The sequence below is a fragment of the Scyliorhinus canicula genome, chromosome 10 (assembly GCF_902713615.1).
Source record: "Scyliorhinus canicula chromosome 10, sScyCan1.1, whole genome shotgun sequence".
NCBI classification, from domain to species: Eukaryota; Metazoa; Chordata; class Chondrichthyes; order Carcharhiniformes; family Scyliorhinidae; genus Scyliorhinus; species Scyliorhinus canicula.
In genome coordinates, this window is record NC_052155.1 from 154,063,610 (window position 1) to 154,090,675 (window position 27,066).

At 47.6% G+C, this 27,066-nt stretch overlaps 1 protein-coding gene across 1 annotated transcript in view; it reads right to left on the reverse strand.

Moving 5' to 3' along the window:
* pou6f2 (POU class 6 homeobox 2) overlaps positions 1 to 27,066 on the reverse strand; it is an 828,619-nt gene that overhangs the window by 72,299 nt on the left and 729,254 nt on the right. The window contains 2 exon segments of the mRNA XM_038809943.1: positions 6,797 to 6,962; positions 19,617 to 19,826. Coding sequence (XP_038665871.1) covers positions 6,797 to 6,962; positions 19,617 to 19,826 — 376 coding nt within the window.

Consider the following 27,066-nt stretch of genomic DNA (forward strand, 5'->3'; position numbering starts at 1 on the left):
GTACAGACACCAGCCAAGGGAGCTTTCTACAACAGTGTATCCAAGACACAAACTTGGGCCCCAACCCAAACCTCTCCAAAACCGCAAAAGGATACCCTCATTCTATCCTATTAACTACGTTCTAAGTGTCAAATAAGACGATTACCTCTGGTTCGGTCCCCTCAGACTGGGAGAGCACCACATTTAGCGATCACCGCACATTTTCACAGTAACTTCATTGAAGCTTACTTGTGACAATAAGCGATTGTTGTTGTTATTATTATTATTACATTTGACAACAATTGCCGGCCTTTGACAAATCCCATCTGATCTTCCCCTGAGGACAACATGGTTGCAACCTCAATGCCAGCACCTTGGCCAATACCTTGGTGTCCATGCTGAGCAATGAAATACGGCAGTCACACCCGTATTTCTGGGCAGCACGGTAGCACAAGTGGATAGCACTTTGGATTCATAGCGCCAGGGTCCCAGGTTGGATTCCCCGCTGGGTCACTGTCTGTGCGGAGTCTGCACGTTCTCCCAGTGTCTGCGTGGGTTTCCGCCGGATGCTCTAGTTTCCTCCCACAGTCCAAAGACGTGCAGGTTTGTCGGATTGGCCACGATAAATTGTCCTTAGTGACCAAAAATGTAAGGAGGAGTTATTTGGTTATGGGGATAGGGTGGAAGTGAGGGCTTAAGTAGGTCGGTGCAGACTCGATGGGCTGAAAGGCCTCCTTCTGCACTCTATGTTCTGTATATTCCTCGAAGTCCTTGTCCTTTTTCAATAGAAGTGAAATTGATGCTTGCATTACCATAACAGGCAAGGAGCCCTGTCTTACAGAGTCTTCAAACATCCCTACCAATAACGGCACCCGCTGTCCAGCAAACGTCTCGTACAACTCCACCGGGAACATGTCTGGCACCATGGCCTTACCTGTTCGCATCCACCCTGTCGCTGCCAAGACCTCCTCTGGTCTCAATGACTTCTCCAGCTCCTCACACTCTTCCTCCCCCACCTCAGGAAACTCTAAGCCCTCCAAAAACTCCAACATATCTGACCCCCACCCCCCCCCCCCCCCCCCCACCCAACGTCACCGACCTATATAAGTCATTATAAAAAGTTTCAAACGTTTCTTTAACTCTGTTTGGAGTGGACACCAGTCTGCCACCAGAGTTTCTGACCTGGATAATCTCCCGGGATGCCACCTGCCACCTCAACTGGCAAACCAAGAAATGCCTGACCTTCTCCCCATATTATACATAATCCCCCTCAAGCACCGCAACTGGTGCACCGCCTTATCCATGGATAACAGGTCAGAGTGCATCTGTAGCTTTTTCCTGTTTACCAGGAGCTCTGGGGTTGGGTCATTTGCATACCTGCGGTTCCACAATGTGATGCATCTCTGGCCTCCCTATCTCTATACGCTTTGTTTCATATAATCTCCCCTCCAATCACTGCTTTCAGGGCCTCCCATATAATGGAGGGCGAGACCGACCCATTCCCCTTCAACTCTACATACTCACCAATAGCCCTTGATAGCCGACCACAGAATCCCACGTCAATTAAAACTCCACATCCAGCCTCCATGCTGAGCTAAACCCACCTCTAATACCAAATCCATGGGGCATGATCCGAGATGACTATTGCCGAATACTCAGCTTTCCTCACCCCAGGAAGAGACCATTCCATCAAGAGAAAAATCTATCCTGGAATATACTGTATGTCCGAGGAAAAAATGAAAATGCTTTACTCCCAGGCTGCATAAACTGCCACGGATCTGCCCCCCCACCATTTCCTCCATAAACGTCAACAACACCTTTGTCACACTGAAGGGGCCAACGACTTTGGCTTCGACCAGTCAAGTTTTGGGTTCAAAACACAATTGAAATCTCCCCCCAGAATCCACTGATGCGTGTCCGAATCCGGTATTGCGGCCAACAATTTCCTCATAAATGTTACATCATCCCAGTTGGGGGATATACATCTACCAGCCCGCCCCACTGACTTACCTTCCAGCGTCCCAGTGACTATCACATCCCTGCCTCCCTGATCTACCACAACCCTTCCCACGAGAAAACGGACACTTTTATTAATTGAAATTGCCACCCCCTTGGGCCCTGCTATCGAAGCCCGAGTGGAATACCTGGCTCACCCAGCCTTCTGGAGCCTAGTCTGATCCCTCACCCACAGGTGGGTCTCCTGCAAAAGCACCACATCGGCTCTTAAATTCTTCAGGTGAGAGGAAACTCTCAAACGTTTCACCGGGCCCCCCCATGCCTCTAGCATTCCATGTGACGAGTCTGATCGGGGTCTCGCACCTCCACCCCCTCCCTCTCAAGTCAGTCATTTCCACCATGAGGAATTATCCCGTCCTTACTTGAGGTTCCTCAAGCCAAGGCCCACCCATGAAGTGAGACAAGGAAAAAACCCTCGTCAGCACTCTACCCACCCCCCTAACTCGAAATCTGCAAACTACCTCCCATTGAACAATGCTCCCTCCTCACCAACCCCCTCCCCACCAAACAAACACAATAGGCATATTGAAACAGGTCCAAACAGGTCCAACAGGACACAGTCCTTCTCCCCACCTCACTCACATCAAGTAGCTCAGACCTAACTGCTCGTGAGGTAGTCCCCTCGCCAAGGCCCACGCACAAAAAGAAAAGGCAAGCTCCCCTGTCTGCCTCCGCTGAAAAAGGACAATCAAAACCAAAGCCTTTACAATCCTTAAAATCTCACCTTAGGCCATATATTGTCCACATTTTGCCTTAACCATTACACCCAACTACTTTGGCCCCTTGTCCCTCCCCCAAAAACATATATACTCCAATACAAAAAAAGTAAACCCCCAAAATACATACATAATACTGAAACATCCACAAATAATCCCACCTCATCAACACCCATCAAAGTCTCATTCAAACCTTTCAATTCGGTTCAAGTCCTTGTTCCTTGACAGAAGCTTCCGATGTCTCGGAAAAGTGATCTTTTCAGGTATACGTAACTCTCAACCTCGCTGGGTACACTATTCCAAAACGCACTCCACTTTTATGTATTTTATGACTTTGCCTTATTGAAGGCCGCACGCCTCTTTGTTAATACTGCCCCATCACCTTGATAAATTCGGATGCTGCTTCCTTCCCACCTCATGTCCTGGTTCTCTTTGGCCCATTCAGGCACCGTTCCTCCTGGATGCTGTGAAAACCCTCCGTGGTGGCTCATTTGCCCGAGGCCTCTGCCGGAGCATTTGGTGGGCCCAATTCAGCTCAGGAGAGGACATCTGTTCAGTCCCCCCACCCCACCAACAACTTTGCAAACATTTGGGAAAAGTAATCGGTTAGCCTCGGGCCCTCCACCCCCTCTGGCAACCCCACAATCCTTTTTTTAAAAATAAACCTAGAGTACCCAATATTTTTTTCCAATTAAGGGGCAATTTAGCATGGCCAATCCACCTACTCTGCACATTTTTGGGTTGTGGGGGCTAACCCACGCAAACACGGGGAGAACGTGCAAACTCCACACGGACAGTGACCCAGAGCCGGGATCGAACCTGGGACCTCGGCGCCGTGAGGCAGCTGTGCTAACCACGAGGCCACCGTGCTGCCCTCACCCCACAATCCTGAGGTTCTGTCTCCTCAACTTGTTCTCCAGATCCTCGAACTTCACCCTCAGGACCTTATTCCCCTCCTCCACCATCAGCATCACGGCTTCCAGTGAGGCAGTCCGGTCACTATGCGTCGACAAAATCCCTTCCACCGCCTTCAGCAACTCCCATGCTCTTTCACAGCCTCTAAAATCCATACCAGCTTCCCTCTTTTCGGGTCCAGAGCCTCTTCAATAGATGTTTTGAGGGTCTCCATCATGTCCCTTCCTTACCTTTCAAAGTGTTTACCAAATTGCTTTTTGAATTTGAATGCCATTACCCCAGTCAGCGTTTCCACTGTGATAGCAGTGGCCACACCCACTGAGGTCACCTCCGCCGTCTCTCCTCCCAATGAGCTTCGCACCCTCACTGGCTCCATCAAAGGACAACCACTTGTACCCTTCTTTCCAAGCTTTTCCGTGGTGTCCTTTCGTTGATTACAATTAGATGGGTCGAGTTTCTCCACCAATTTCCCCCGGCAACCACCAGGCAAAAAGGACTAAAAAGCAAGGATTTTGGAGGGAACTAACTTATGTGTGGCCTTTTCCTACATGCCGCCACCGGACGTCCTCCAGCAAATGTTGTCCAATCGTGGAATCACATCTAATGTTGGGTCTGGGTAACTCCACAAATGATACCTGAATCAGTCCCCTGATCACCTGATATCCCACTTGATTCAATCTGTCTACCCACACTAAAACCGATCTAAATACTCCCCCGACTACGCGACTATCCCCCAAAACCTGACTACCCTCATGACGACCTAATTACACTCCAACCTGACTACCCCTTCTGGCCACCCAACAACCCTCACAAATGCCTGACAACCGTCCAATCGCCCAACCAGCACCCAACTACCCACATGACCACATGACTACTCTTCTGACGCAACTACCCTCCAACCACCTTACTAGCACCCTGACTAGACCCAGCCTGGCCCAACTACCCTCTGCATCTAACTGTCCACTCACCTGCCAACCCCTACCTTACCGATGTACCCATTCTTACACATTCTATCTACTTACACATTCTATCTACTGTACCCAATTACCCACATCCTACCTCACCCACTTACCCAAGTACCCACTCTGCCAGCAATGCACCTCATCCAATTACCCTCCACCCCTAACCTACTTACCCACTTACACATCTTGCTTGCCTCACCCCTACCCACCTCAACCATTTATCCAATAAACCTTCTAACCCTATCTACCTCACCCCCCTACACACTTATCCATTTACCTGACTCCTACCCATTCAACATTACCCATTCACTGTCACTGACATTCAAACTGGACCTTTAAATTTATTGTACGGCAGCTGGTGCTGTAAAAGGTGGGCATATCATGTCTTCCCCGACTCGTCTCCGCTCCAACAGAGTTCCCCAAGGGACTCTGTGATGCGCATTTCTATAAAAGCCGGGCTCGGAAGACCCTGGTAGAAATGCTAGCAACGTCAAATTGGGGGAATTCACAAATGCTGTGGCAATCCGACAGTAATTGCCGCTGCTTGGAAGATCTGGATCTACAGCTATTTTGATATTGTATTGAAATTAGTGCTAGGTCATTTAATGATGAAAACAGAAGTATTTGTTCCCACAGACAGGTACTGAAAATATGGAACTCTTTCCATTAAAAGCTTGTGGGACCTTTGAAGATTGGAACTTTCAAGACTCAGATGGATGGATTCTTCTTGGGTAATGTTTCCAAGAGATATGGAGCAAAGTTGCATGGGTTTCAGAATGAATCAAGCATAGCCTAACCAGCTCAAAGGGCTGAGTAGCCTATTCCTGGTCCTATGGTGTTAATATCACTTAGGGTAAACCTTTTATCAAGGTTTTCCCACTATTACTGCAGTGGAAAGTCTGGAGAACATCCCAAGTAGTTGTTTCAGCTGATCTTTGACCTAATTTATGGTTGGAGCAAGATCCGTACCATGCCCACAGAAATCACATCTCCCTGGGTTCTTGCTGGGTTTTATTTGGATTCCTCTTTGTCCCTCACAATGTGACCATGGACTGACTTCGTATATATGGGCCAGATCTACCAGCCCGAAAAGCAGCACAGTGCGGCGATAGATGCCAGGAGATCCCTCTTCCGGGATCTATCCGGCTCGCCACACCTCGCGAAATCTAACGTATTCTCGCGAGGCGTTGCAATGTGAATACCACCCATTGTAGCCGGGATCACTTTCTGGCAAATCTACATATTAGAGTGAGACAGCTAGTTTCACTCTAATATGTTTCCGAGATCTAACCAAGACATGGGATCTAACCCCCCTTGTCTTGGAGACCTCAGGCGAGCACTGTTCAGTGCTGGTCTCCACAAAAGGGAATTGGATGCCACAAGCGCATGCCCTCTTGGCAGGGTGGCACCTTGGCACTGCTGGTGCCTCCCAGGCATTGCCAGCCTCGCACCCTGGCACTGCCACCTGGGAGCCAGCCTGGCACTGCCAAGGTACCCAGGTGGCACTGCCAGTGTGCCAAGCTGACATTTTTCACACAACGGAGATCGGATCTGGGAGTGCCCTGCATGGGTGTGTAAGGGTACTGAGGACCTCTTATTGGCGAGTTGGGAATTGAGAGTCCTCGGGGGGTCGAGAGATCACTCCCTGTACTGTGAAGTTCCGGCGAGCGGAGCTACTAAGTGCAGCCTCGGCCGTGCGTTCCCCACTGAGGCTCCTGATCTACCTGAATGGCCGTTTGATAGCCTGGTGTTTCTCAGCGCGCTATGGGACCATTTTCCCATTCAGGTAGGTCGTTCCCATGGTGTTTGTTCGTAGAATCACAGATGTTACAACGAGGAAGGAGACCATTTAGCCCAAGTGTGCAAGTTCTTCAATGAGGACTATTTACACTAATCCATTTCCTTGCTCTCTTTCCCTATGCTTATATACGGTTCCTTTAAAAGACTTAGCAATTTGCTTTTAAATATTATTATAGTCACTGCTTCTATGGCCAATCATGGGAAGCTGACTACATTCTAATAACTGTGTGATATCTCCTAAATTCCCTTTTCCATGCAGGAGGTATCAAAGCTGAGCTGACCGAGATGGACTTTGTGAGCAAAAAACATAAATCAATGGAGTGTGCCAGTTTCAATAAATGCATTATATTGTTTGTCTGAGAATGAATTGCTGAACAACAAACGGCGCAGTGAGGAGCCCCTACTTACTGCTGACTAACTGTCCAACGCTCAGAGCTGAAGAAGAACAAGATGAAGAGGAAGAGGAAGAGGCTTGACGCACTGGGCTTTGTGCGAGAGAGGACTGCCCGTGTGCCATGTGCAGAAGGTTAGCCTGGGACACTGGCTGGCCTACCTGCGGATGCTGCTGCTGCTGCTGTGGCGGAAGCAGAACACACAAATATACACTAAAGGTTAGATTACACAGAAATCTAAGGGGAAAAAAGTCAGTTATGTCAATTCACACAAGGTCTGCATAGATGATAAGAGGATAGGTTCTCTTTTGGCTTTAAATTTAAAACTTAGACTGATGGTGAAGATAAACAGAAATAATGCTGTACCTACATTAAGCTGTGGCTACGTTAAAAGAACAAGGTTAGTGACATTTCCACAGTTTAAATTCAAAACTATATAATAAGTTCCAATTGGGATCAGGTAATTCTCATTCCTTTTCAATGACCATCAGCAATGTGCTTTCACCATGGTAAGACGTTCTGGTTGTATAATTCAACATTGGCAGTGGATCGGCTGCTCATTATACATGTCCTTCAATCAGTTCTGTTGACTTTGGTATAACATGTGGAGGACCTGAAGCTTCCATTATGCACACTGACTAAAATTGAATTGTACCCCTGCTGTAAATCAAAACACATTGAGGGGTAGTATTCATAAGCTAATGGTGAAGGTCCTAGTCCTGATGTCGGTCCTCATTCCACTGTCAGACAGATTGAACAATTGGGCAGAAAATGAGGCAGACATTGGAAAAGATAAAACAATCTCTATGCCTAATTGTTCATTCTGCAGTCCCATTGAGTAAGGACCTTTTCCTTTCGAGGGAGAGAAGGCCTGCCTTCCATTTGAGTGACAAATCAGTCTGCTCTCCCGTTGAGTGAGAGTCATTCTTCCCTACCGTTGAGTGACAGGTCAGTCTGCCCTCCCATCAATTGAGGCAGTCAGCCAACTCTTTGAAGTGTCAGTCGGCCCTCCTGTTGAGTGAGAGTTAGTCTGCCTTCCCGTTGAGTGACAGGTCAGTCTGCCTTCCCGTTGAGTGACAGGTCAGTCTGCCTTCCCGTTGAGTGACAAATCAGTCTGCTCTCCCGTTGAGTGACAAGTCGGTCTACCTTCCCGTTGAGTGACAGGTCAGTCTGCCCTCCCGTTGAGTGACAGGTCAGTCTGCCTTCCCATTGAGTGACAGGTCAGTCTGCCCTCCCGTTGAGTGACAGGTCAGTCTGCCCTCCCATTGAGTGACAGGTCAGTCTGCCCTCCCATTGAGTGACAGGTCAGTCTGCCCTCCCGTTGAGTGACAGGTCAGTCTGCTCTCCCGTTGAGTGACAAGTCGGTCTACCTACCCGTTGAGTAACAAGTCAGTCTGCCTTCCCGTTGAGTGACAGGTCAGTCTGCCTTCCCGTTCAATGACAAGTTAGTCTGCCCTACCGTTGAGTGACAAGTCGGTCTACCCTGCCGTTGAGTGACAAGTCGGTCTACCTTCCTGTTGAGTGACAAGTCGGTCTACCTTCCCGTTGAGTGAGAGTCAATCTGCCCTCCCGTTGAGTGACAAATCAGTCTGCCTTCCCGTTGAGTGACAAGTCGGTCTACCTTCCCGTTGAGTGACAGGTCAGTCTGCCCTCCCGTTGAGTGACAGGTCAGTCTGCCTTCCCGTTGAGTGACAAGTTAGTCTGCCCTACCGTTGAGTGACAGGTCAGTCTGCCTTCCCGTTGAGTGACAGGTCAGTCTGCCTTCCCGTTGAGTGACAAGTTAGTCTGCCCTACCGTTGAGTGACAGGTCAGTCTGCCTTCCCGTTGAGTGACAGGTCAGTCTGCCTTCCCGTTGAGTGACAGGTCAGTCTGCCTTCCCGTTGAATGACAAGTTAGTCTGCCCTACAGTTGAGTGAGAGTCAATCTGCCCTACCGTTGAGTGAGAGTCAATCTGCCCTACCGTTGAGTGACAAGTCAGACTGCCCTATCGTTGAGTGACAAATCAGTCTGCTCTCCCGTTGAGTGAGAATCAATCTTCCCTACCATTCAGTGACAAGTCAGACTGCCTTCCCGTTGAGTGACAAGTCAATCTGCCCTGCCGTTGAGTAAGTCAATCTGCTCTACCGTTGAGTGACTTGTCAGCCTGCCCTCCCATTGAGTGAAAAGTTAGTCTGCCTTCCCGTTGAGTGACTTGTCAGTCTGCCCTCCCATTGAGTGAAAAGTTAGTCTGCCTTCCTGTTGAGTGACAAGTCAGTCTGCCCTACCGTTGAGTGACAGGTCAGTCTGCCCACCCATTGATTGAGAATCAGTCTGTTTCCCATTGCGTGAGGTTCAGTCTTCCCACCTGTCGACTGAGGGTCAGCCTGTGCTCCTGTTAAATGGCTTAGTCTGCCCGCCTGTTGAATGGCTTAGTCTGCCCGCCTGTTGAATGGCTTAGTCTGCCCACCTGTTGAATGGCTTAGTCAGCCTACCTGTTGAATGGCTTAGTCAGCCTACCTGTTGAATGGCTTAGTCTGCCCGCCTGTTGAATGGCTTAGTCTGCCCGCTTGTTGAATGGCTTAGTCTGCCAGCCTGTTGAATGGGTTAGCCTGCCCGCCTGTTGAATGGCTTAGTCTGCCAGCCTGTTGAATGGGTTAGCCTGCCCACCTCTTGAATGGCTTAGTCAGCCTACCTGTTGAATGGCTTAGTCTGCCCGCCTGTTGAATGGCTTAGTCTGCCCACCTGTTGAATGGGTTAATCTGCCCACCTGTTGAATGGGTTAGTCTGCCCGCTTGTTGTATGGGTTAGCCTTCCCACCTGTTGAATGGGTTATTTGCCCTCCCATTGAGTGACAGTCAGTTTGCCCTCCTGTTGTATGGGATACGATTGAGTTTCGGGCGAGCCGGCCATTTAGTGCCTCTACTGCTGCGATCCCCAGCCCATTTTTTAGGTTAATTGGCGATTTAAAGACTGGAATGAAGAGCTTCAATTCGTGGGGTCATGGGCCAGGACTAAAGCTATCCCCCAGACAATGTTTGCAGGTAGGAGGCATGGAAGGAGTGGTCATCAGCGGGTTCAGGATAAGGTTCCGTTTACTGTTTCAGTAGGAGCAACTCAGAAATCCCTTCCATCATTCATTTGTAGGCTGAAGACACAAACAAGCTTCAGGCCTTTAACAGATAAGGAAAAGGTTGTTTGGTGGAATTGGAGGGAGCAGAGACGTCCACAAGATGGGACCAATCCAGCTGTTACGCCCAGCTTATTACAAGGATTTACATTAAAGTCTGGAAAACGGACAGAGCAAGCCCAGTTGGAGGGAAATGGGCCTGGATTTCAGGCCCAATTCCCCATCGGAAGCATTGGGCGAGCATGGAAAGAGTGGTCATCAACAACATTGACCTCCATTTGTACAGCACCTTGAAAGGAGTAAAACATCCCAAGAATTTTAAGGGAGGTTTTCAAACACAATTTTGCATCGAGCTACTTGAGAAACAGGGCAGATAACCAAAAGCTTGGTCCAGGTTGTAGGTTGAAGGATTATCTTGAAGGACGATAGAGGTGGAAAAGTTTAGGGAGGGAAGTCCAGAGCATAGTACCTCAACAGCTTAATAAATGGTGCAGTGATACAATCAGGATGCATAAAGTGATCAGAATTGGAGGAGTGCAGAGACCTCAGAGTTGTAGGGCTGAATGAGGTTACAGGAATAGGGACAGGATGGAGGCCATGGAGGGATTTGAAAACAAGGATGAGGATTTAAAAATTGAAGTACTGCTTAACTGAGAGCCTGTGTAGATCACCAAACAGAGGAGTGATTGAACTTGTTGCAAGTTAGCATATAAGCAGCAGAGTTTTCAATTGAATTACAATTATGGAGAGAAGAATGTGGGAGGCTAGCCAGGAGTGTGTTGTGGTCTGGAGGTAACAAAGGCATGAATGAGGGCTTCAGCAGAAGATGAACCGAGGTCGAGATGGAGTTGGGTGATGGTTCAGAGGCGAAGAAAGGCTATTCTAGTAATGACAACAATATCTAGTGATGAAAATTCATTTGGGGGACAAACACCCCCCCAGAATTGCAAAGTGTCTGATTCAATCTTGGGCAGTTGGCAGAGAGAGGATGGAGTCAATCGCTGGGGGAAGGAGTTAGCAGCAACACTGACATGGGAAAGGGCATGCAGGTCTGAGGATTGAGGCAGTGGTAGGCTTCACTGTCCAATTTCACCCACATTTTCTTGTGCTTCTACTGCCCAAGTTCGGGTAAAAACACCCTTCCCTAGATTTAACCACTGCCGGTTTGTTGTATAACATGGGGTTCAATGTGGAGTAAACTCACTCCAAGGGTGGAACTCTACTGCCTTCCTAGGAGCGGGCTGGCAGATCTAAGGGGCCATAAAATTGGGGGCAATGGTGAGGGCATTGTACCTGCAGCATCAGTTGGAGGTGAGGGGTGGTGGTGGTGGGGTGTTGGACAGCCCACCCACCCTTGGGCCAACAGAGGCCCTTAAACATCCGGAGTATAAATGCCAAATAGCGAGGCCTCCTGGTAACCATTTTATGGCTGGGGGCTTTACCTGTTAGGATACACTGCACCCAATGGAGGCTCAAACACCACCCCCGCCCACCCTCATTGCGAAACCCAGACAACCCGGGTCTTTGAATCAATGATCCCTTGACGTTGGAGTCTGCCTGTAGACCCAGCAGTGGCTACAACTCCGGGTGTCCCTGGGGATTAGAAATCTGACAGCCATTTGGTTGGCCACCAGCTCTCAGAGACAGAACGTCCTCCCAGGTGGGAGCAAAAATCTCATCCCTTAAATCACTGTGGTTCCTGACCAAGGGGAGGTGGGGGATGGGAAGAGGTATGCGATAGAGGTGGGGGGAGGTGGGGTAGTGAGACGACCGCTTCCTTTTAAATACTGATCTATGCCCCCCCCCCCCCCCCCAACAAGAAGCCTCAGCCTAAACCTCAAAAGAGTGCCCCCTGTTGCTGCTGAGTGGCGTTGCCCATTTCACAGGGTTTTCCTGGGACATTCGGAGGCTCTTTGTGCTGTGAGTCCTAATAGTAACTGAACCGAGACTGTCAAAACTCGCTTCACAAGGATCACCTGCAACCAGTAGAAAATGAAATCTAAACACTGCAAATTTGAACTGAAGCACTTGTATCTAGCCTACTCTACATAACTAGATGTGAAAGTTGCCACTAATTTTCATGCTGCACTCAGTACCACATGCACCCTCAGTTAACACTCCAAAAACAATACATTTCAATAATTAGCTTTTCGGTTATCGAAACATTTATCTCCATATCTTTGTACTGTTAATATAAGCAGGGTTTAAGATTAACAAGTCAAACAGTAACTGTATTGGGAGTATTCGAATGGATACTTGTGATTAGTGGTGAGACCATGTGTTAGCCTATGATAACAGGTATTTATGTTACAATACAATGTATAGAGAGCTGCTTTGTCCCTGGAACTGCTCATGAAATAACTCAGTATCTCTGCCGTGTGAATTACACAATTAAAATCTCAGGGACCACACTGTATGTTCGAACTGGAATTGCCATTATTGTACTAAACTGTAACTTCTTTATTTTGTGAAGAAAATATTATTTTGGCTGTTAAATAAACAATGCAACAGGATTGTGGACTTTTGGATGATATTCTTCAAACTGAGAAAATTGTTACATCTCCAATCGATGTGTAAATCAGGAAATATTCAAACTGTAGCCCATGGGCCGCAAGCAACCTCGACCTCGTGACAGTCTGTCTCTCAAAATGCTGGCTCTATTAAACCCCAAATAGTTCAAAGAATTCTAGATTTTAATCCTGTAATTCACGCAGTGGCACCCAAGTTTTTTGTCTTCGTAGGCCTGAGCCATGAATCCTTGGGCCATTTATAGGGTTAATATTCAGGTAACTATTAATTTGCAACTATCTCAGCTTGCCATAAGAAGTGTGCAATATTAAGGCAACAGCAACTAAAAATAGTCTTATCTTGCTTTTCGGGAAGTTCGGACATGAAAATCGTTTATGGAAATCACTTATTGTCACAAGTAGGCTTCAAATGAAGTTCCTGTGAAAAGCCTCTAGTCACCACATTCCGGCGCCTGTTTGGGAAGACTGGTACGGGAATTTAGGTCTTGAGATATTTGGAACTTAATAGAATGATAGATTTCAAATTAATGAGAGGAATGTTGCCTTTGGATGAGCGATGCCTGATCAGCCACCTGATCTCTCCCTTTGCTGAATTTATTGGAAGTCAAAATCAGGGAGGATTTCCTGTGGAGGTCGCACACTGGGTAGTTCCTGCTAGAGCTTTTGTTTTTTTTGCCCTTTTCACCCAGATTTGGGGGGAAGGTTCACATGGTTGATCTCCCGAAAGGTTGTGGTCACTAAAGGATGTTGAAATCCCAACGGAAAAGTATGGGATGAAAAGGAGCGAGCGATAGTCCGCCTGAGAGCTTGGGTTCGATGCGGAGTTCTGTTGGTTGAGTGATGGCGGGAGCAAGCTCGCTGGGTGGGGCTGTGCCCATTATGGTGGACAAGCTGGTAGAGGTGATGGCAGTGGAGTTTGAGTGGCAGTTCACCAAGCATTTTGAGCGGCATGGGAAAGAGATGATAGCCTCGCTTAAACATTTGGTGGACGATACCCTGGCCCCGACACAGGAGGCTCTCAGAAAGACACCGACAACAGCGCGGGAGCAAGGAGAGGCGTTGAAGGGGCGGAGGAGGCATTGTCGTGGCACAGTGACCAACTCGCCTCGATGGGAGAGGAAGGTGGTGGAGAGCAACAGAGGGTTGAGAGCCAAAGTGAAGGACCAGGAGAATCGGTCACAGCAGCAGAATCTGCGGATTCTGGAACTGCCTGAGGGGCTGGAGGCCAACGGAGTACTTTTCGAAGATGTTCACTAAGTTGATGTTGGAGGAGGAGGAGGAGGACACCTCCCTCTTTGAGCTGGATTGGGCTCACTGATCACTCCAGCTGAAGCCAAAGGCAAATGAACCACCAAGAGCTGTGATAGTCTGTTTTCACAGCTACCAGATGAAGGAGAAGGTGCTGAGATGGGCGAAGCAGAAGCGAGAGGTAAGGTGGGAAGGCAGTGGTATTCATATATACCAAGACCTCATAGTGGAGCTGGCAAGAAGATGGGCGGCCTTCAACAGGGCGACAGCAACGTTGTACAAGACAACGTTGTACAGCGGTTTGGGGTTGTCTACTGGGCGAAGTTGAGTGTTACGCATAACTCCAAGGACTATTGCTTTGACGCAGCGGAGGAGGCGGAGGCATTCTTGAAGGCTCAAGGACTGGGACTGAACTGAGTTTGGACTTTGGTTTTTTTTATGTTGTGTGTTGGAGGGTATGGTTCTGGGATGTCGGGGTAATATGTTGGGGCTTGTTTGGAAGTACTGGTTGTGGGGGGGCTTTTATGTTGGTTTTTCAGTATTGGGCATGTGGGGGGAGGGGGCTCTGGCAGGGGCCACCTCGCTAGCAAATCCAAGTTGGCCAGTGAACGGGAGCAAAGTGGGGTGGGGGAGAGGCAGCGGCCATTGGACACTGTGGGCCTGGGAGGTGTGAATGGTGGGGGGGGATGTGGAATATGCAGAGAGAAGTTGATTTGAGAGAAAGTGGCTTGGGGGTTTCTTGGAGGGGGGAGGGGTAGCTGGTTGATGGTGACTAGGAGCAGGGTTAGATCTCACTCGCTGGCTGGGGCTGGGAGTGGAGAGCAAGACTGACAGGAGGGGTGGGGGGGGGGGGACGAGACCCCTGGTCCGAATGGTAACGTGGAGCATGCGGGGGTTGGGTGGACTGGTGAAGCGAGCGAGACTCTTCTCGCATTTGAAGAGCTTGACAGTCAATGAGGTGCCGTTGCATGAGACCCATCTGACAGTGAAGGACCAGGTGAGACTTCGGAAGGGCTGGGTGAGTCTGGTGTTCCACTCGGGCTTTGACAGTAGGGCCCGAGGATGGATAGTGATACCAGTGGGTAAGAGTGTGAGGTTTCAGATGGAGAAGGTGGTGGCTGACCAGGGGGGCAGGTACGTTATAGTAACAGATGCTTTGGAGGGGAGGTTGGTGGTGTTGGTCAGAATGTTTGCCCTGAATTAGGATGATGTCGGGTTTAGGAAGAGGATGGTGGCTGCCATACCGAATTTCGGTTCACTTGGTAAATTTTGGGTGGGGACTTAAATAGTGTTGAGTCCGAAGGTGGATCGGTCTAAGCCGTACTCGCTGACCCCCTCAAGGGGAGGCAAAGGTATTGGCTGCGTTTATGTAGGAGATGAGGGGGAGCAGCTCTGTGGTGGTTTTTGCATCCAGGGGGTAGGGAGTATTCCATCTTTTCGTCAGTGCATAATGTGTACTCAAGCATTGACTTCTTTATTATGGGGATGTCGTTGTTGTCGGGGATGAGAAAAGCGGAATATTCAGTGATTGTTATTTCAGATCATGCTCCGCATTTGTGGTCTTGGAGAAGGGGCCTGTACCAATGACGGCATGGAGGTTTGATGTGGGGTGGTTCGAGGATCTGGATTTTTGTGTAAAGATGGGGAAGGTGATTGATGACTATGTGGGGTTCAATAGGAATGGGGAGGCGCTGAAGGAAGTGGTAAGGGGTGAGATCAACTAATTTAAGGATCAGATGGAGGCAAGAGAGGAGTGGCAGCAGCTGGTAGATGAAATCTTGGAAGCGGATGGAAAGAATGCGTAGGATCCCAGTCTGGACCCTCTAGTGAGTAAAAAGGAATTGCAGGCACGGTTTGCACTTTTGGCTACAGGAGCAGCTGACAACAGTTGAGGCGGGCGAAGGGGGTAGTATATGAGTATGGGGAGAAGGTCAGTCACTTGTTGGCGGACCAGCTCTGCCAGCAGGCAGCCGTGCGAGAAATCGTTTGGGTCGGGATGGGACAGGGGAGCTGGTGGTGGCGCCGGAGCAGGTGAACAAGACATTTGAGGAGTTTTAGGAAAGGTTGTATGGGTTGTAGCCTCCGAAAATGAGGGATTTCTTGGGGGGGGTGTTTGGAGTGTCCAAGAGTACGAGAGGAGGTGAGGGAGGACTGGAGGAGCCAATGGGGATTGAAGAGATTCAAACGGCGATAGGGAAGATACAAACTGGTAAGGCACTGGGGTCGATGGGTTCTCATTGGAATTTTACAAAAGGTTTTTGGAGAGGGGGCACACTGGCGCAGTGGTTAGCACTGCTGCCACATGGTCCGATTCCTGCCCCGGGTCATTGTCCCCTGCGGAGTTCGTACATTCTCCCCGTGTCTGCGCGTGTTTCACCCCCACATCCCAAAAATGTGTAGGTGTGTAGGGTAGGTGGATTGGCCACGCTAAATTCCCTTAATTGGGGAAAAAAATAATTTGGTACTATAAATGTTTAATTTTTCAAAAAAAAAGGTATTTGGATAGGCTGGCGCCACTGTTGGTGGAGATATTTGAGGATTCGGTGGCTCTGGGGGCACTCCTGGAGATGATGGCGCAGGCTTTCATTTCGCTGATGTTAAAAAAGGATAAGGAGCCGGTGGATCGTACAGGCCAATATCTCTGCTAAATGTGGATGCCAAGATTCTTGCCAAGGTGTTGGTGCTGAGGTTGGATGAGTGCCTTCCCCAAGTGATTGCAGAACATCAGACGGGGTTTGTAAAGGTTAGGCAGTTGTCTTTGAATGTGCGGTGTTTGTTAAATGTGGTGCTCCTGCTGTCAGAAGAGAGGGAGCCGGAGGTGGTGGTGGCGCTAGACGCGGAGTTACGTGTTTGTGGTGTTGGAGAGGTTTGGGATTGGCCGTATGTTTGTGGGGTGGGTTAAATTGTTAAATTTGAACTTGTCGTTTTTTAAAACTTTTGATATTTCAACTCCATTTGTCACCTTACATCTCATTTGCTGCTTGTGGCATCACTGTACGATTTGCTTGTGCAGTGATCCCTTACTTCAACCCTAGCTTGTACCATTCCTATTGTCACCATGCGTGACTTTATTAAGGAACTGAAGACGAGTGTGCGCACGAATGAGGTGAATTTGGGGTACTTTCAGTCACATGTCCCCCCTCCTGTTTGCACTGGTGATAGAGTCCTTGGCCATTGCACTGAGGTGCTTGGATAAATACAGGGGGATTGTGAGGTGGGGGGGGGGGGGGGGGGGGGGGGGGAGGTGGAGCATAGTCTTTGTTTGCCGATTATTTGATGTTGTACATCTCCAACCCAGATTCCATGGTGGGGGAGATAATGGGCTGCACAGGATATTCGGTACTTTTTCAGTTTATAAGCTGAATCTGGAAAACAATAAGAAGTCTCACAACACCAGGTTAAAGTCCAACAGGTTTATTTGAAATCACAAGCTTTCAGAGCGCCTTTCCTTCATCAGGTGAAGTGGAGGCAGGTTCACAATCACAGCATATATAGGAGAGACACAATTGGAACACAATTACAGGGGATGATGGAAATGAAGGGCTTATTTTCAGAAGGGTGGTTTGCGAGTTTGGAGGAGTTGACGGAGAAGTTTGGCAGTCCGCAGGGGGAGGCCTTTACGTATATGCAGGTGCGGGATTTTGCGAAGGAGGTTTTCCCTACTTTTCCAGTGAGTGGCACCACCCTCCTCGTTGTTGGAGGGGATGTGTCAGTGATGGAGGGGGTCATCTCAACAATCTATGAGAGAATTTTGGAGGAGATATGGCGACGTTGGAAGGGATTAAGGCCCTGTGGGAGGAGAAGCTGGGAGTGGCATTGGAGGAGGGCTTGTGGTGTGAGGTGCTGCGGAGGGTGAATGCCTCAACCTCATGTGCAATGTTGATAACAGTTAAAGGTGATACAAAGAGCAGACCTGACGAAGCCGAGGATCAGCCATTTGTTTGAGGGGGTGGACGACACTTGTGAACGGTGTGGGGAGGGGTCTGACAAATTATGTATATATGTTCTGGTTCTACCCAAAGTTGGAGAAATTTTGGAGGTCGTTTTTGAAAAATGAAATGAAATGAAAATCGCTTATTGTCACAAGTAGGCTTCAATTAAGTTACTGTGAAAAGCCCCTGTCCGGGGAGGCTGGTACGGGAATCGAACCGTGCTGCTGGCCTGCTTGATCTGCTTTAAAGCCAGCAATTTAGCTGAGTGAGCTAAACCAGCCCCTATACTTAAACCAGCACTTAAAAGAGTTGGTTACCGCCGGTGCTGAGGGGCGTCGGGGGGGTTGCTTTGAGTTACTGGGTTGTTGTAGAATGGAGCAGGGAAGTTTTTTTTTTGTTTTATTTTTTTTTGTATATTTAAAATGTTAAAAATCAAATAAAAATCTTTTTTAAAAAAGTAAATCAAAATCAGAAGAGATGGATATCGGGCAGATGTTGATATCAACTGTTTTACACCACTGCCCAAAGTTGAATTACCTCCAATATGTGACTATTGCATCTTTTATAGAATTTACAGTGCAGAAGGAGGTCATTCGGCCCATCGAGTCTGCACCAGCTCTTGGAAAGAGCACCCTACCCAAGGTCAACACCTCCACCCTATCCCCATAACCCAGTAACCCCACCCAACACTAAGGGCAATTTTGGACACTAAGGGCAATTTATTATGGCCAATCCACCTAACCTGCACATCTTTGGACTGTGGGAGGAAACCGGAGCACCCGGAGGAAACCCACGCACACACGGGGAGGATGTGCAGACTCCGCACAGACAGTGACCCAAGCCGGAATCAAACCTGGGACCCTGGAGCTGTGAAGCAGTTGTGCTATCCACAAATCTACCGTGCTGCCCTTGGTAGGAACCTACATGGCCTTGTTCAGAAAACCAGCTTAGTGAAGTAACGTATAAATGATCATATATTCCATAAAACAGGATGCCCAAACTGCTCATTATTGTGGACCATTCCTTAATTACTGAATAGTGGGAGGATTGAGAAGTAGATATGTCCATGTGAAATACTGTATTGAGTGAGTGTGTTTAGAATTCGTGCATATGGCTAAAAGAGTGGCTCCATAGTTACATGACTGTCTCGTAGCCTGTATTGTGTGAATGTGTTTCAAATTAGTGCATGTTGCTAAAATTGTGTCACCATAGTTACACTACTGGCTGGTCAACAATTTATATAGGCCAACACTGCTCAAGGGAACTAGCAATTGCAGGGAATTGTGGGACCTGAAAATGCAGAGCCTTAACATCTGTACCATGGCTGTGATGGAACCTGATCAGAGATCAGAATAATCTCTTCATCATGGTAGATATTAAAATGATAAATAAATACAATATATTTGGATGTTTTATCATAACCTGGACCTTCATTTCTCTTTGTTTCTCTTCAATTAATCACCAGGTTCACATTTATGGGACAATCACCACCAGCCTCCATGACAATAATACATGACAAATTGGTCTCTGTGGATATTAAAATGTCCACAGACCCCTAAGTGAGATCATTACTGCCAACAGACTTTTGAACTTGTCGTTTTTTTAAACTTGATATTTCAGCTCCATTTGTCACCTTACACCTCATTTGCTGCTTGTGGCACCACTGTAAGATCTGCTTGCGCAGTGATCCCTTACTTCAACCCTAGCTTGTACCATTCCCATTGTCACCATGCATGACTTTATTAGTGCTTCAGAGCTCAGCTTATAAACAGACTGGTCTTGCTGACTGATTGAGTATTGTTCAGTGGGGATCTGTGGCATTTCGCAAGTGCACAAGAAGACCTATTTACACATTGGACAGTCTTGTGCCTTTGTGCCACTAAATAAATTGGCGCAACGGAATATTTTAGGGGAAAAGCAAAGAATTGTACCGTGGTCTGATTAGTTATCTTTCCTTCTTTTTCTGATTTGATATGGCTTTCGGCAGTTATGTGAACTGTAATATGGGAGAAAGTTTTTTACCTGCTGTCCCGGTTTCATGGGTGATAGTGTGATTCCCTGTGTATTGATCACTGGCAAAATCTGATTCCCAATCACTGTGGCAATGATCTGACCTTGTGCATTAGTCAGAAGCTGAGGGGTGATTGGTTGCACTTGGATGCCTTGAGTCCCACCTGTACTTTGATTGGGCGACATAGTTGGGTTTGACATCAGTGGGATCGTTCCAATTATCTATAATAAGGAAAAGCAGAAATAAGAAACAGCAAAAACAAGAGATTCAATATCCTTTTCTCTCCTAGTTTTACCGTCAAAATAAATAACTGGATTAACAAAACTGGACACTGCAAGTAGCTGTTTATTTCAGCAGGAAAAACCATTCTCTGTTTGATTGTTTTCTGTTGGACTAAACATTGACTTTTTGTGACAGAGTTGCACAATAAATGTTTCCAAAAAATGATCCAAGAAGATTGTTTGTGACAGAAACATGGTCAGAATTTTCTGCTCTGGAGACGAAGTGTGGTAGCGGGTGGGCGGGATTAGCACCTGTTGGCACTGCTTGGTGGGTCGGGTTCTTGTACACTTACCTTCTGCTGAAAACCTCAGTACTTTTCCATAGGTGAATGATTGGCTTGCTGCATCGCGTGGTGGGGCGGGCACTGATTTGTCTGTCCGCCTGCCGTCATTTCATGGGGGTCGTGTATCGGGCGCCATATTTAAACACCATCCGAACTCACCGGAGCCCAGCTGTGTAAGTTCCGGAGATGGTGCGGGCGGGCGCGGAGGCGGTACTCGGCACACACAACAGGCCTGCATGCTTCCCAACCTCTGCTCCACTCCATCTCATCACATCCCATCTACCTGTCTTCATGCACGCTTGCCTTGCCCACTACAAAAGGGGGAGATCCCAATCTGGAGGAGGAACAGCCAACATCCAGGAGCTCTCCAAATTCAAGTAGGATGCCGCCAAGTTGGCAGGTGAGGACAGAGATTGTTACTGTGGTGGTGACAAGATTATCCTCTCCCAGCAAACTAGTACAGATGAGCCCTCCAGGAATTGATCACATCCTGACAGTCACAGTAAGTGGCATACAATGTTGTAAAAAAAAAAGGAATAACTGGATAAACTCAAGCAGGTCTGGCAGCATCTGTGGAGACAAACAAAGTTAAACTTTCGGATCAAAATAACCCTTCGACAGAACATCTGCAGAAGGATCATTTAGATCCAAAATTTTAACTCCAGTTTCATCCAGTGTGAACCTCACATAAGACACCTATCACGTCCTTGATACATTGATGTGTTGAGCCCTGAGAGATGCAAGTTGGGTCACGTGTGGATCCCTATTATGAGTCCAAACTCTATGAATTTGTTCGGTTGAGATTTTTTTTTCTGTTGTTGACGTTGTGACATTGATATTGTAACTTCTTTGTGAATGTCATCAGTGTTCCTGTGTTTTACGTAACCAACAAGTCATCACGAGGTGTTTGAATAGTCGAACCACTGATGTTGACTTTATTCTGTGCTTGTGGTATCGATTTAGTGTGTCATCTGCATTGAAAGTTGGCGTGCTTGTTTGTTCTGGAGCAAATGTGAATTTGTAAGATTTGTTGTCATGCCATAGTATGTTTGTCTTCTTGTCATTGTTTTGGAGTGTGCTGTTGCATCGTCCTACACGTGCAGAGTTGTGCCATGTTGTACAGGTCGTTGTTTCTGTCGTTTCTGTTCTTGTTGTTTTTGTCGTGCTAGTTGTTTCTGTTTTTGTTCTTGTTGTTTTTGTCGTGCATGTTGTTGCTGTTGTTGTCTTTTTTCTGCTTCTTATTGTTGTTTTTGTTATTGTGCTTGTAGTTTTTTTTGTGCTTCTTGCGGTTTTTGTTGTTCTTGTTGCGCTCAATGACTGTTCCATGTGGATAATTAGAGTCATTCTCCAAGTTATTGGTGCCAATGTCCATTGTGGTATCTGCTGTTTCATTGAGCGTTTGTTCTTGAGGATTGTGAGAATGATCTTTTTTTTTTAAATAATTTTTTTATTGGAATTTTTAAAAGAAAATATAAAAATATAACAACAAGTATAGCAACAAGCAGTAATATGCAACTAACAGCCCCATAACACCCTCTTTTTTGCTTCCTTGGTGCTCCTCTCCTGGAGTCATTTCTGTTTCATTTGAATCATCTTTGTTTTCTTGGTGCTCCTCTTCTGGAGTCAAAATCTTCAAGATTTCATTTTCTTGTGGGCAGTTTAGAGTGGATGAGGTTTCAATTGATGTGGTCTCACTGGACTCATGAGTATCCCTACTCTGATTGCTAAGTGCTTCTGTACAGACGAGCAGAGATCTGTCAGTCTCGCTGTGATCCTGCACATCCTGTATGTCGATTGTGATCACATTGTCACTGTTTTCACATACAGTGGGTAGACTTCTTGTTGATTATGTGAGCTGGGTAGACTTTCATAGCATTCCTTTCTTTGTTCCCGTGAGGTGGATAAACCTTCATGATCTTGATCATGCATGGCATTCACGATGGTGTCTTTAATTGCTTCCATTTGGAGTCTGTCACGAGGTCCCTGTGGAGGCTTGTGTCGCTCCCTCTGTGCAGTCTCATCGCGCTCTGTGTGGAGTTGTGCAGTGTTTGCCCAGTGGAGTCGATCTGTGCCCTCTCAACGGAGTCATTCAGTACGGTATGTCGGGCATTGTGCTCTTTTTGGGTATTTGACAGATTGCTGGCATCCAATGTATTGACGATCTGCCATTGCATCATTGTAATGGATTCATCCACCATGAGTAGAGTCATGGTGCTCTTCACTTACGGTGGTGCAAACTGCTTGTTCCAGGGTGTTGCAAAAGTTATTTTCAACTGCTGGTGGAAGTTCAACTGCTGGTGGAAGTTCAGGCATTGTTCTGTCTTTCAAAATAAGAAAATTGGGTTTTGTGGCTTTAAAATTCACATTTTAACTTTTCGGGCATTTCCCCGTTAAGGGGCGTGGTCTGAGTCTGCGACTTGCACATGCGCAGATCCATCTTCGAACTGTGCGCTCTTTTTGTTCAACTGCACATGAATGGCTTGTGCATGCGCATCTTCGAATGTGTTCAATCTTCTTCTGACTGCGCATGCACGGCTTGCGAATGTGCAGAACGATCTGCGCCCAAAACATCTTTTTTCAATTGCACATGCGTGGCTTGCGGATAACGATCAAATCCAAAATGGCTGTTTTCAACTGCGCATGCGCAGCTGTGGTTTCCTGCACATGCGCAGACCCAGATTTGCGTCTTTTGTTCCCCGGGGACTTTAAAATGTGCTGAGACGCAGTTTTAATGTGGATTTCGGCGTTTTTTTCTTGGTAAAAAGTTAATGTTACTTTTTTCTTTCGATCTGCACTTTTCAATTGCGATTTCCAGCGTTAAATCTTTCTGTTCTGGTAATGATTGTTTGAGTTTCGCATCACTCATTCCCTGTGCAATTTAGTCTCCAAGCATTGAATGTCTTAAGGCAGCATTGTTACTGGTATGACAGTGATCTACACATTTTTTGAGTATTACTTCTAATTTGGTGTTGTCTTTACCTTTCAAGTATTTAAAGCAGTTATAGATTTCTCGCGCTTCATGTCCTGCTAGGAGCAGTGCTATTTTCATTTCTTCTGAGGCTGTTCTCAAATCATTAGCACAACAACAAAAACTACAAGCACATTTGTTTAAAACTTTTCCATCTATGACTTAAATTACTGCTTGTTTTCAGCTGCGGTGGAGTTCCAACGAGTTTCACTGAATCAGCAAAGTCTCCCCACGTTGAATGACCAGAACGAGTTTTCTTGTCACTTCGATCTTTCTTTGTCGGCATCTTGTGTAATCTTCTAGTAAGCGTTCTGAAGTCCCCTGGTACCATGTGTTATTCCTTGTGTCTCACTAAAGCTCGTAGTCTTACAGTTGAAGTAGATGCTTTATTTTTATGAGTTCATTGTCTCTCCAGTCCTTATACTATGTTACATCTGAGCTGCCAGTCTGTGTCCTGCTCAGACTCTTCCTGTGAAGAGTGACCTCTGACTTCCTGTCTGTCTGTATTTAGACATCTCCCATGCTCCCTCTCGTGATGGCTTAGTTGTATTGCATTTACATTGACCCCTTGTGTATATACACAGATATGCAGATCATTACACCGAGTTTTCTAATCCCGCCTGCCTCAAAACCCGCTACTGGTGAGGGCAGAAATGGCTGTCCATTGGCTCTGATAGTTGAATGGAATTTCATGGGGATAATCTGAAGGCCAATCAGCCAATCTGTGATCTCCACTCAACTGTACGAATTCCTTTCAAATTTTGCGTCTCTAAACAATGCAATGGACATCATTCACACCTGCATGATGTGTTTCCAGCTGTTTTAAAAAATAAATTTAGACTACCCAATTATTTTTTTTCCAATTAAGAGGCAATTTAACATGGCCAATCCACCTAACCTGCACATCTTTTGGTTGTGGGGATGAAACCCACACAGACATGGGGAGAATGTGCAAACTCCACACGGACAGTGACCCAGAGCCGGAATTCGTACCCGGGTCCTCAGCGCTGCAGTCCCAGTGCTAACCACTGCGCCACATGCCACCGTTCCAGCTGTTTGTAAAGGCATAGTCCACATTTGTGAAGTGGAGGTTAGCAGGAAGGACCGTTGACATAGAACAAGGATTGTCAATTTATTGATGCATCCCTTGAATTACTGCTGGGTGTAGTCAGAGGAGAAGGGGCATATGTTTCCCAGTTTCTGAAGAAACCTGTGGTTTTCACCAAAGAGGAATGGTTGGAAACAGTTGCAGGAATGAGTAGCAGAAGCGTTGTGACCAGATCTTGGGTGAAGTTTAGGAAGTAGTTTAATCAGGTAACCAGGCCAGGAAAAGTGAGCATATTTGCTGCTTCATCTACATCCTGTGGTGTAAAACCCCCATCCTTTCACTCAGTCTCATTCTGCCTTCTTCAGCACATCACACTTCACACCTTTCAGCAGCGCCCAGCCTTCGATTATTATGACTTCGACATCATGTCACCCATTTAACAGAACACACCTCTGTGGCCTAAAATGTTGTTGCATTCCAATTTTATGCCACATTCCGGCACCTGTTCAGGTACACCTGTCCAATTCACCTAACAGCACGTCTTTTGGGACTAGTGGGAACCGAAGCACCCGGAGGAAACCCACGCAGACACGGGGAGAAAGTGCAGACTCCACACAGACAGTGACCCAAGCGGAAATCGAACTCGGCACCTTGGTGATGTGAAGCAACAGTGCTAACCGCTGTGCTACCGTGCCGCCCATCTGTCGAATCCCTTCTTACCTTATTGATCATAGGATTTACAATGCAGAAGGAGGCCATTCGGCCCATCGGGTCTGCACGGGCCCTTGGATACAGCACCCAACTTAAGCCCACGCCTCCACCTGATCCCCCTAACCCAGTAACCCCACCCAACCTTTTGGACACTAAGGGCAATTTAGCGTGGTCAATCCACCTAATCTGCACAACTTGGACTGTGGGAGGAAACGGGAGCACCCGGAGGAAACCCACCCAGACACGGGGAGAAAGTACAAACTCCACAGTCATCTGAGACCAGAAGTGAACCCGGATCCCTGGAGCTGTGAGGCAGCAGTGTTAACCACTGTACCAACCTACACACAACCTCACTGCAAAAGGCCAGAAAACCGGGGCGCAGTTCTCCGACCCCCACGCCGGGTGGGAGAATCGCGAGAGTGCCGGGTGGGAGAATCGCGAGAGTGCCGGCCGATTGCCGCCCTGGCACCCGCATGCGATTCTCCCCCCCCCCCCCCCCCAAAACGGTGTATCGCGTTTCATGACAGGCCGCTCGGAGAATCGCCGCTCGCCGTTTCTAACAGGCGAGCGGCGATTCTCTGGCCCAGATGGGCCGAGCGGCCTGCCCGATACGACAGGTTCACGCCGGCGCCAACCACACCTGGTCGCTGCCAGCGTGAACAGCGCACGAACGCTGCGTGTGCGGCCTGTGGGGGGGGGGTGGGCAGGGAGGATCGAGCACCAGGGGGGTGCCCAGTAGGGGTCTGCCCACGATCGGTGCCCACCGATCGGCAGGCCGACGTCTCTAAAGGTCGCACTTTTTCCCTCCGCCGCCCCACGAGATCACTCCTCCATGTCTTGCGGGGCGCCCGCGGGGAGGACAGCAACCGTGCATGCGCGGATTGGCGTCGGCCAACCTGCGTATGCGAGGGTGACATCATTTACGCGCCGCCGGCCGCATAATTAACGCGGTGCCACTTTGACGCGGCACCAAGGCCCGGCGCGCGTCATTGACACATTGAGAGAATAGGGGGTGAGGAGCGGCCTCCGACACCAGAGTGAAACACTTGGGTTTGCACTCCGGCGTCGGCACTTAGTCTCCCGATAGGATAATTTCGTCCCCTGAGTTTCCTGTCGATGTACACCCCAAGTTTTAGGCACAGTTGGACCTGAGGTCACCTTATCTGGTGTAACAATTGTAAAAATTGTCTTGAGACCCACACTGTATCTACACTGAATACGTTGAATTTATTTTGTGGCACAGGTTACCATTAGAATAAAAAGATAATAGCTGGCACAACTGTTTTTGAAATGTGCTCTGTTTCATGTGAATAAAAGATAGTTTGATGGCTTTAAACTTCAATTTAATAATGTCAATAGTTAAAAGGCAGCTCAAAGAAAGAGACAAACTTTCTGCACTTCCCCCAGATTCCGTCAATGCTGATTTTCACTTGTTTTATACTGGGCTTTAGATTCTGCTGCTTGCTGATGATACCCTCGGAAATGTTGTCAAAAATTGTGATAGAAATCAGTGTAAATTAAAGTGTAATAAAAGCAAAATACTTTACACAGTCTGCTACGATTAGCATTTTTCATCCCTTTATTGCATCGTTAACACTCCCTTTTGTCTCACGTCCATCACAAATTTGCCAATATTCATTTTGCCGTTACCTATTCCTGTTATTTTTTTTTGCTCCATCTCCTCTGCCGCTTTTCCAATTATAAAATTATTTACATTTCTACCTTTCTTCAGTCCCGTAGAAGGGTCATTAAGTCTTGAGATGGTAACTTAGTTTTCCCCCACCGATGCTGCCAGACATGCTGAGTTGATTCAGAATTTTCTGTTTGTAAATTAAAGTATAAATCTCATCAAGGAAATTCTTCATAGAATTTACAGTGCAAAAGGAGGCCATTCGGCCCATCGAGTCTCCACCGGCCCCTGAAAGAGCACCCCACCAAAGCCCACACCTCCACCCTATCCCTGTAACCCAGCAACCCAACCTAACTTTTGGACATGACAGGGCAATTTAGCATGACCAATCCACCTAACCCGCCCATCTGTGGACTGTGGGAGGAAACCGGAGCACCGGAGGAAACTCACGCAGACACGGGGAGAACGTGCAGACTCCTAACAGACAAGTGACCCAAGCCGTGAATCAAACCGGGGCCCGTGGTGCTGTGAAGCAACAG